The 12169-nt window shown below is 39.6% G+C and overlaps 1 protein-coding gene across 1 annotated transcript in view; it reads left to right on the top strand.

Annotated features, from left to right (window-relative positions):
- LOC139119413 (myosin-VIIa-like) overlaps positions 1-12169 on the top strand; it is a 48591-nt gene that overhangs the window by 33979 nt on the left and 2443 nt on the right. Inside the window, exons 9-14 of the mRNA XM_070683221.1 lie at positions 3283-3321; positions 5495-5598; positions 5866-5984; positions 7191-7257; positions 7850-7969; positions 8471-8674. Of these exons, the coding sequence (XP_070539322.1) occupies positions 3283-3321; positions 5495-5598; positions 5866-5984; positions 7191-7257; positions 7850-7969; positions 8471-8674 (653 nt within the window). The remainder of the gene's footprint in view (positions 1-3282; positions 3322-5494; positions 5599-5865; positions 5985-7190; positions 7258-7849; positions 7970-8470; positions 8675-12169) is intronic.

Genomic DNA, 12169 nt, shown 5'->3' with positions numbered 1-12169 from the left:
GGTATGAAAATGGATATCTAGTTCGTTTGAAAAACTGGTGTGATGAAGCAGGTTTCGTGCTGTTAAAGCGCGACATGTACAGTACAGCACTGATAGCGATTGCAGGTTTGTTACCAAGGCTGCGTTCACAAAAAAGCGGTTAGGGGGGCTGGAGAAATTCAGGAACGGTGATTCGAAAATTTTGAGGGTAGTAGAGAGGGAACTTGAAATATTGCCCCACCTGTAGGGGGCACTTGAAAATGTTTTGGTTTCCTTTTATGTTTTACATTTTCCGATTCCAAGTTTTTGTAGGTAATTAAATGAACAATGAATACCATTTTTATGTCATTCAAATGTTGTAATGTTAGTAATACTTTAACAGAATCTACAACCATTTTGTCACATTCCATGACTTTTATCTCGAAAAAATCTAAACATTTGTGATTTGTCATATAAAAATCAGACTTGAGCCTAGTAACAGGGTACAAGCTCCAACCGTTCATGATTTTTGCAATATTTCTATCCAATATATCAACTACACTTTCTTGCTGTCTCCCTACAGCATGCTTCCCGACAAAGCCAGTATATATAATAGGTGATAGTTTAATTAGAGTCCAGACTGACAGTCAGTTGTCAGCATTGGTGCATGGTACACATACACAGGCTGTGCTAGCAAGCTGAATACTGGACAGTTCAACATGCTGTAGAGAGTAGAACACGAACGCAGTTGTATAAACTGAACATAAATATTGTCAAAATTATCAAAGATAATACCGCTACTGCCTACTGCCCTGTTACTGGTACAGTAGTGTCACTGTTACTGCATACATGAGCAGTGACAGAGAGAGCTCTGACTCTGATGTACATGGGTAGTTGAAGAATAGTGTGTGTCAAATGACGCTCATGACAGTGAAACATTATAACAAGATCAGGCCAGAAAGCAATACAAGGAAGAACACATGGAAAAATTTTTGAATTCTGGCATATGAGAATAATCAAATATTACAAACAAAAGATGGAGTCACCATGCTTGATTTTCTAAATTTTCACATTATACAAAAGTAAAACTTTGAACACTTAAGATGAAATTAAAAAATATATGACTAAATGGAATTACAACAAAATTTGCAATTATTACACTCAAAATTTCAGAGATGAATACATTAATTTGATGCAATATTTCAGCCTTCCAGTATTGTCAATTTTGAGTAGCATCTAATTCATATATGTCTTGTACTTTTGAAAGACATTTTTGGTAGCTCACCGTGCTCAGTTTCAGACTGCACATTTGATTTTGCGAAAATCGCAATTTATCTCTAAAATCTTATTCTCCAGAACCACAACACTGATGGCAATGACATTCCACTTTTGTCATTCTTAGTGAGAGCTCTTTCAAGTTTGTGAAAGGCAATTTGATCGGTCACGTGGTTTTGCCGCCATATTGTATTTTGCATAAAACATACGATTACGATTGAAACAGACAGTAAATATGAGATGATGTTCAAAATTCTTCTTTACAAGGACTTGACTGTTTTCAAGCTGAAATTTTGCACATAATAAAATCACTGCACGAACTGGAAACCATGTTAATCGCTTGGGCCCCGCCAACGCTGCTTGCAGCTTTAATTATGTTTGTATCTGATTTTTGTTATCTCAATACCTGTGTGCCATTCAATGTAATATTTTTGTGTCTACTCTCAAAGCATGTTTCATTCTGTCTTATCTTGTGGAAAAAGCCAATTAATATTTTTGCCAACTGGGAGCAGTAGAATGTTTGGATGTCTCATGCTTCAAGCTGCTAACTTGATCCCAGCACTATTAAATTTGCAAAGGATTGGTGCATTTTGCATTCTAGGTGTGCATATAATCCATATGGTATCTTCTTTTGCTGTGTTTCCTAAAATTCAATACTAACATAAATTTTACAGGAATTCCAGAAAGTATAGATTTAAGTTTCACCAATGGTTCGGTAGCCTGCTGGAATCAATTGTGAAATTGTCCTTGGTTCATCATCAAGGCTTTGTCTCCCTGTAGCTATGAAATGATTGACTGTTCAGATCATTACACAACTGTACTGTGATGGGTTAGAACAGAATAAAAAAAATAGAAAGATCAAAAGAATCGTTGAGCAAAATACATAATTCGCAAAGGAATGTCAGTGGTGAGTCTAATGTTTGCTGTGTAGATTCATCAGGTCATGTACTGTACCTGTATAATTTACAAAACTGTGTTATTGACAACAAAGCAAACTTTTCATTATGTAGATGAGTCAGATACATCATGATCACTTGCACACATTTTTCAGGTAACCCTGTCCACTCCCCGAGTTTTGTACAACCCTTTTCTTATCATTTTATGGTTTAAGGTGTGTTTGATCTATGTGACATAAAGGAAAATGAATAAGCTGTCCTTTAATAAACTTGTTTCCACACTTGAATATAATCAGAAAGAATAGAACCATCATCGAACAATTATTGAATAATCAACTTCGTGTTTTCAGCAATGTAGATTTTTTACACAAATGCTTTTACAATATCTTAAATTACAAACTGTTACGACTCTCTGATATGCACTAAAATCCTCAATCTGTCTAATTATGAGGTAATCTTTGAAAAAACTCAAAGCTCTACAACATCATGAAATTATTTGTATTGTCAAACTATTACTGTAGTCTGCTGTGATATAAGTCGTTGCCCATTGTTCGAATGTTGAATTAGGACGCATATATGCCAGTGTGTGTCAAAATAAATAAGGCTACACATATTATACATTCATGTCTTTCAATAATATCAATTTTCAATGTATTTAATAATGTTGAAATTCAGAATGCTTGCTATTTTCTACATTGTCGTACAACAAGAAACCATTTTTAGTACAGGAATGAAAAACATTGCATGACATTGTCAAAAGTTACAGTTTGCAGTTTATAATTTCTTTCCCTTTGGACATAAGATGGCTACTGGGTAATCGGCGCCTGTTATGAGATATCTTGTTGCTGATTGGTTGATAAGTGTATTCAGTTGATAATTCAGGGTATACCTGCAGCAGTCTTGTAAGGTTATCTGTGATTGCTCTATCTCTACAATCTGCGAATTTGTACGCATGGTTCAAAAATCAAAGTAACTCTTAAAGAATACATCTTCCAATTTGCTTCATGTAATTTTGTTGCATGGTGTCCTTTCACTGTAAATAAGCACCATGGTTTGGGTTGGGCTTGGCTTTTGCAAATTGGAAAACACATATTCTATATCTCTTAGAAAGTTGGCAAAAGATTTCTTAAAGTTTACAAAATTTGACTTGCAGCTAACAATGATGTAGGATATTTGCTATTATCAGGGACTGGTAAGTAAATCTCTGATGATCAGACAAACCCATGCCAAGTCTAGATCTATAGTTATACCCATACCAAGTCTATAGATCTATAGTTATATCTATGCCAAGTGTAGACACACTATGCCTAGTCTAGAAACCCCACCATCCCGTGCTGTGATGTTATGCTAAGTAGACTGGTTAAAGACATCCTGTAGGCAATATACAACAAAAACTTTCTCTTCAAATCATTAAGAGGAGAAAGCAATATTATTATTATCCTTTGTTTAATTTGTTGCACACTGTAATTGTATTGTGCGTATTTCTTAATCTGTTTTTTTTCTTAGCAGCTTGTACATGCCATTTCACATGCCTTTTTTGTATCATTTTATAAAGCTTGCAGTAAAAAAGTAAATGTGTTCTTGAGGTCACTCAAAACTCACTTTAATCAGGCTTTAAATTCAAACATATGCATAAAAGTATATACTTGATAAGCATGCATCCCACGGTAATTATTACATGCCTTGTATATCGAATGTCACACGCCCCATTATAGGATTCAATGGTAACTTGTTGATGACGTAACAGGCCACATTGTCATCATTTGACTAAAACTAACTTGGAATTAACTTGACAACTTTGGGATAAAAAAATGTTCAAATTACATGATTGACATAAGCAATCTGGTGGTTTACAAAATTGTGCAAGAAAAATCAAAAACTCCATAAAAGTGATATGAATGTATTCATGCTCCATTTGATGAAATTCATTCTTTTTTACTGATTTTTGTCTGTCATGGAACTAAAGCATATGATGGTTTGCAAATCAAAAAATTTGGAATGAAAATTGTGTAACAGAGGATATTGTAGCCCAAACAAGGGATTATGTACTCTTTGGACAGATGACAATTTTGCCTTCCTGAAGTCACCTGTCCCTGGGCAAAATATCATCCCGTGCTTGGGTTTTAATGTATGATGTTGACTTGCAGCTTACACTGATCTAGGATATTTGCTTTTAAACATCGAAAACAGATATATGAAATTTCATATTTTGCCATTACTAAGTTATCTGGTACAAAATCTGATTTAGAAGTGTGGTCAAATTTTAACTCAAGTATAAGCACACCTTGTTTGAGAAGCCTTTATCCAGCGCAAATATTGCTTTAAGTGTTTCCTTCATACCCTGTCGCAATGCACTGTTGGTAGTAGTCGCTCACACTTCACATCATACAATAGAATACTGTGTATGTATAATATAATGTTGTATTTGGTCTTACAGTCTCCTTGTGGAGAATGCATGCTAATTGTCTTGAGTGAAATATCAAGAAAGAACACTAAAAGTGTCAAAATTGTGAATGACTCATAAAAATGAGACTAAATATAAGGTTTTCTCTAAAGTTTTTTAACCACAAGTGAAGTGATATGTTCTTCACAGAATGACATTTATACAGCCAAACTAGTGAATGGCATAGTTTTATAAGTAGCAGGTGTACAATTTATGAAACCTATTGAAGGTGACTATATTCCTACAGGAAGTATACAGACCCTTTCCAAGACAAAGCAATGCTAAGCTTTTAATCTAATTACTCATATGCACTTTTTGTGAAATCAAAAGACACGTATGTCTCACACATATTCCATTGTCTTTTTCACTGCATAAACTTTTACCCAGCAGAAATAAAAAATGTTGTTTTGATATTTATCGTACATGACAGATTATAGACTTTGATAAGTTTAATTGATGAGACTTGATGAGTCATTGCATGAAACAATACAGGTGAAGACAAACAATGTTTTTATGTACCATATTTGTAGACTTTTATATTCTTTGAAACTTAAAAATTGTATTCTTAAGAATAAATTTTGTCATTATGGTTCTGAGTCTGTGACCAAGTCTGTAAAGAGGTCATTGAGGCTAAACAAGTAGCCTGCAAATAAATGTATTAATAGTCACAGATTGTCAAGGTTACAGCCATTCAATTGATACATTTGTTGCAATGACTTTCTAAATGGCCTTGATCTTGGCAGGTCGTCAGAATCAAGGATGCACTGTTCCTTGGTTGGATAAGAATTTTTACATGGACTTTTCATAGATTTGCCAAGCCAAATCACTGTTTCATAAAATTCATCTAGACTCCATGGTCAGTAAACTTCTATGAAACATACCATTCAGAAATCTTTTCTGAAAATTTTTTCCCTTCATCCAGGCAGTCACTATGGAAGCTATCAGATTTATTTTATGAGGAAACTCTGGCTGAATGTAATCCCTGGCAAAGACATAAATGCAGACTGTGTTTTCCACTATCACCAGGTTTGTACATACGTACCACAGTTAATATTGTTCCTCATTGTCGGCATCGTTAGCATAGTCTTTCAAAAAAGAGATTATTTGGAGACTATCACTGGCAAGCAAGGTAGTCAATAGGAGTTATATCTCCCAAGGGAAATTAACATATAAATAATCCCTGAAAAGGAGCCAGGTGATTATTGTACTAAAAATAACTTATTTACAAACTTTTTGATGTCTTTGTGTAAAATGTTTTTTTCATAAGTTTTATCTTTTTTACTATCCTGGCAGGAACTGCCCAAAGTTCTGAGAGGTTATCACACTTGTGGCAAAGAGGAAGCAACCGAGTTGGCAGCCTTGCAGTACAGAGTCAGATATGGAGATGATAAAGTAGCATTTGCTCATATCTCGTAAGTTTGTTGTCATTTTATCATTCATATCAGGTTTCTACACAAGGGGATTTCAAGGGGATGGCTACCCCTCTGATTTTGAGCAGTCTATTCATATGTTAATTACTTTACAAAAGAATGTATTTTCATGACAAAAGAATGTACAACTTGTGCATTGTTATGTAAATTGCTGTCCCTCTGACTTTCCAGGCTGTGGAGGACACTACCATTATCTTTAAGTTGGTTGAAATTATTGTTCATATCTTGTAACTTAATTGTTCATATAAGTATTATATCTTGTAAGCATACTAGTATGTGTTAAATCATTCATATCTCATAGAGTTTCTTTAGATTGTTTCTCATACATTGTTTGTAAAAACGATTGCATCTCTTAATTATACTTTGTTAAAATCAATGTCAAGATGAATACTTATATCTTTCATCATATCTATATCGGCAGATTGACTTTCCTGTGTAAAGCTATGGGAAGAAGCGCTCTCACATTAGTGCAATTTTTCATGTATTACGCGCCGGTCCAGTGCTCATATATGGATGAACACGTGCAATTCCAGATCTATTTTTGTATTTAGAAAGTTCTACTGTAAACACAATGCGCATGATCACAGTCCCTCCTCCCACTGGTACTGGCGGGTGGACGGACTGTGGCATGAGATTCCAAAAATGTAGTCAGGCACACATGTAGTGTCCAAATACGGGGAATCGCATGCATTTCAAATTCTGGTTACTATGCTCGTTCACAGACAGGGAGAAAAACCTTGTCAGTGGCAAGTTGTTATCCGCAAATGTTCCATTTATACACAAAATCAGTGCAAGATTAGAAAAGCGTCTTAAATTCTCTTATGAATGTTAATCTGCAATGGGATGCGACAGTATGCGACCATCACTTTTCTGAAAAATTGACACAAATGGTGATGAATTTTGATATTGCACACATTTTTATCTCCAAAACAATGCTGAATTTATGTAATTTACATATTTATCTTTCCATAGGGTATATGATAAAACCTTTATAGCCCTGATAAGGGTTTCATGACCCTTGGTCGTATGGCGTACGGGCCTTCCCACGCTCGGGCCCTTCCGCTGTACAACCTCGGTCAGCAAAACCCGTATCAGGGCCGTAGAGATTTTGCCTATGAGTTTTATCAAGATACTGTTACAAGTTGAGTGAGATTGATGGATTTTTGTTGTAAATATTGCTATCACTAGGGACAATAGACGAGAGTATATACCAGAAGATTTACTGCCTGTGATGAGCCCAGAAAATTGGAGACAGGTAGGAGATCTTACTTTGCACACTCTTAAATCTATTTTTACAAATGAAATATAATATTGATATATGGCTTTGCTGTTATAATTCTTGTAAACAAGTTTTATATTTGCATCTAAGAAATAAAAAAACTTGATCAAAATGAAGAAAAAAACAAATGCCAGTGAATTTGTTGGGTATATTTGCCTGTTTCGATTTCTTTATGAATTTAAGTTACAGGATGTAAGGATGCAATATCACTGTGAAGGTGGTATGAGCCTTGAAATTGAAAGATTTCAACTTTTGTTCAAACTTTCCATGAAGAAACCTTCAATTATTCCCTTTAAAAATCAAGGATAAAATATTTACAGACTCCTGAAACCCCAAAATGGCCGCCAGCCTTGTGTTGATTGTATGAAGAAATATTACATTTTGAAAACAATAGGACTGTGAAAGCTATAGTTACTCCATGAACTTTGAACTTAGCCCCAACAAGTGGCAGACTAAAAAAGTATACTCAAATGTGCAAGTACACCTCATTAAATAGCTGAAACTGTTATGTGTGTGAGCGATAGATTTTCATGTTTGTTCAGTGTTTCTTGGTATATTAACTTTGAAGGAGATCGAGGCAGCTTACGACAGACATACAGATGGTATGACAAGATCAGAAGCTAAGGTTGCCTTCATGAAGATAGTTGGCACATGGCCAACATTTGGATGCACTTTCTATGATGTCAAGGTAACATGTAGCATATATTTTAAGTGAACAATGTAAAGCTTCATCATCTTTGTGAATGTCATATTGCAATAATCAATAATCAATACAGCTATGGGAACAGAAAATACCTCAATAATCCATTAAAATGTATACCAATATGTACTTCTCAAATACCACAATTTACTTTGCTGTTGACGTCCTATAAAATCAACTGACTTGAGTGTCTGCCCAAAATGACTACTACATACCACAATTTTCATCGTAGGCTTGGTGCCATTATATTGTGCATGGAGTTGAATAAGTTCTTACCTGAATCACTGACACATGCAGATATCATCTTGTCTGAGTCTACATCATGAAAGATTTCACATTTTCAAATAAATTTCTTCAAAATAGGTGAAATTCCAAAGACTCATTCATACCTTTGAAAAGATATTTATTACACTGTCTGTACAAGACTTCTAGAGAAAGAGGATTTTTTTCTGAAACAATCCTCACCATACTTTTTCCTTTCATTTTCAGCAAAACTCTCAGTCCCAGATGCCTGAGATCCTGGTCATTGCCATCAGTATGCATGGAATTACTGTCCTGGACTCCAAGACTAAAACCAATCTGGGAAGTTTTCCATTCTCCAAGATCTCAACATGGAGCAGTGGACACGGATATTTCCACATCACATTCGGCAACGCCGTCAGAGGAACAAAACTGACATGCTTTACACCCAGTGTAAGATATTAAATGAGTTAGCATTCTATCACGCAAGAAACATTACTTATAGTTGGGAATTCCTTTATTAAGTATTTGAATATCGTAGTATTTTGGTTTTGAAGTCAACCCATAACAAACAGTCCTTTTAAGGCTTGAAAAGAGAACTATCGATGAGAGACTCACACATAATGATCAGAAATTATTTTCATTCTCCAAAACACTGAAATTTTGTGTGGCCCTTGTCTAAACATATAATTACATCGATTTGAAACTTTCATCAAAATGTTGAGGGTTGGCGCTTGCCTGAGCATAGGTGCTTATGTGGAGATAAACAGTATATTGGGTGATTATGGCTTTGCTATAATCATTGTTAACGTCTGGGAGGACACGGGAGAAGGGTTTAGACCTTGACATATGTGGGTCACCATGCGCCACCTACTACCACTAGCTGGATGCACTTATGACGTAACCTATCTACCAACTGCCCCCTTCACCGTTATCTAAACAATTTGCGTCACCCTCTCCACGTCACTATCCATGCGCATATCAGTGTGAGCAAAGCTATAGCTCGTCCATTTCAACTTCTGCCACGCTCAAGTTCACACCACAAAATCCACCATGCCAAAAATGAAGAAGAGCAGGGGCCGCGCCCGAGCGGCCACCCGTACACCGACGAGGTCGAAGAGACGCCCAGCGCACCTCGACGAACACCTACTCCAGCCAGCACCGATGGAAACCACACCAACCAACCCTGCCGGCGTCGTGCCGACTACAACCACAGCGGCAGCCGACCCAGGCATACCAGACCACGTCGCCAAACTAATAGAAACCAGCATTGCAAGCGCCATTGACTCAATCCGACGCGAACTACGGCAACCAACTACCAACACTACCCCACCGCCCGACCTGCAAGTCCAGCCAACTGATACAGCCGTTGGTGCACTATCACCCGCTTCAGTCATCGCCGCAGGACCGACGACGCTCGCCGCTCCATCCTGCTCCGTGGTTACTCAAGTCCACCCAGGTAATCATCCCGCTAATCACGCTAATGGATATCAACCCGCCATTACAGCTGCCCCACCCGACTCGACCACCGCTGCCGGCGCTACGCACATCCGGGACTACCCTACCGATGGTGGCGCACCTCATAACAACAATCCGGGCAATATGGCTGCGCCCTACGTTCAACCCGTCCAGCGAGCTGGCCTCAACGCACCGCCATGGCGCCCACCTCCTAGAGCCGGGCCAACTGGCAATCTCCTGCAGCAATACCCCCAGCCGACCTACTACTGCCATATGTCGACCAACCAACACTCAACGCCTTGGCTAACCTCGGTAAATTCATCGAACTTGGTGACTTGCATCCTGATGCCCTAGCTCCCAACTCAACCCAGGCTACCAAGACACAAGTAGCTTTCGATCCGGACAACCTCGGCGTCGCCACATTCACAACCGAGGTGAAGCGGAAAATTATCGACAACTTTGACACCTGGCTACAGTGCTTCCTCGTCTTCTTCTCATATCGAACATTCTACTACCCACATCTAGCGATCCCCATGGCCACCTACCTTCGTTTCCTCGCCTCCAAAGCTGCCGCCTACAAGCCGGAGGCCTGGCTCGCGTACGACAAATTCTTCCGCCTGAACGCTGCCCGCTACCCAGACAGGGCCAACTGGAGCAAACCAAACCCAGACCTCAATTTCCAGCACTTCACAAACCAGCCACACCTCCTGCGTCCTTCCTGCTTCGCCTGTGGCCAACATGGTCATTTGAAGACTGACTGCCCAAACCCACGCAGCAGCGACAGCAACCCATTCTACTGGGAGAACCCAGCGAACAAGAAACAGTATGACCAACCTCAGGTATGTCGATCTTTCAACCGAGGCTCATGCAAGACCCCCTGCCACTATGGCAGGCTACACAAGTGCTCTGTGTGTAACGCGACCGACCATAATGCTCTGCACCACCACCAAAGCAACTATCAAGAGACCCCTCAGCCCTTCCAAGGGAGCGACCACCACACAGTGACAATCGCAATGCTACAGCCGACAACGCCAATCAACCTCACTACTCAGCTGGCCTGCACGACCCGTACTAGTCGCCGGTTTAATTTGGGGGGCATAGCTTCTGCAGTGACGCCGCCACAACCACTGCAGAAGCCAGCCTACCTGACTGGCTCACAAAGACACTGAGCAGATGGAGGAGCGACGCGTACCGATCTACATCAAGACACCACGGGAGACCCTCTACGTAACACTCGTACTAAGGTACTCGTGGCTGGCTAACATTTGACACAGGACTCTGTTCTCGCTGGACAATTCCAATGATGGAATGGCCCTACACGAACTATAGAGACATGAAACACTAAGAACAATGAACATATACTATGAGACAATTCCCAGTGGCGCATGGTCACCAGGGGGGGAGGGGGGGGGGGGGGCGGGGGGGGGCTGTGTTACTGCCGCACCGCAGTCATACATGCCCGCGGTTTGGCCATAATTTGGGGGGTACTGTCATGGGTCTGCTGCGGGCGGCCGTAACACGTTGCCCGATGCACGGTAGCCAGAGCCCGGTACCGCCATTCAGGCCGCTATGACGCCTCGTCGCCCCTGCCATGGCAGTGCATGCATAACCCCGGATTTCGGCCAAACACTTGTCTCCGTGTCATTCCTTTGCGTTAATGGGTGATTATGGCTTTGCTATAATCATTGTTAACGTCTGGGAGGACACGGGGAGAAGGGTTTAGACCTTGACATATGTGGGTCACCATGCGCCACCTACTACCACTAGCTGGATGCACTTATGACGTAACCTATCTACCAACTGCCCCCTTCACCGTTATCTAAACAATTTGCGTCACCCTCTCCACGTCACTATCCATGCGCATATCAGTGTGAGCAAAGCTATAGCTCGTCCATTTCAACTTCTGCCACGCTCAAGTTCACACCACAAAATCCCCGCCCACCCTCCGCAAAAGAAAAAATAAATAAATAAATAAATAAATAAAGCCTCGCTGCAGGCTAGCAGCTCACAATAAAAGATATTGTACGTCTTTTTACTGCCTACTTTATACAATAAAGTTCCAGGGGGGTACTGTCATGGGTCTGCTGCGGGCGGCCGGTAACACGTTGCCCGATGCACGGTAGCCAGAGCCCGGTACCGCCATTCAGCCGCTATGACGCCTCGTCGCCCCTGCCATGGCAGTGCATGCATAACCCCGGATTTCGGCCAAACACTTGTCTCCGTGTCATTCCTTTGCGTTAAACTGATACATAAATTAGCATGGTACCGGTCTAAGGTTTATGCATTCTTGTATATCCTGATGCGTGTACAAAATTAACGATAATCCATTCTTCCGTCAGCTCCAGTTGTGAAATCTTCCGGCTTTAAAATAACAAATTTGATTTGATTTCAAATTTCCAGGGTTACAAAATGGATGATGTAATTTCAAATTTCCAGAGTTACAAAATGGATGATTTGATTTCAAATTTCCAGGGTTACAAAATAGATGAT

The sequence above is a fragment of the Ptychodera flava genome, chromosome 19 (assembly GCF_041260155.1).
Source record: "Ptychodera flava strain L36383 chromosome 19, AS_Pfla_20210202, whole genome shotgun sequence".
NCBI lineage: Eukaryota > Metazoa > Hemichordata > Enteropneusta > Ptychoderidae > Ptychodera > Ptychodera flava.
The sequence above is the reverse complement of the archived record's forward strand: the minus strand, read 5'-3'. Positions and strand labels throughout refer to the sequence as shown.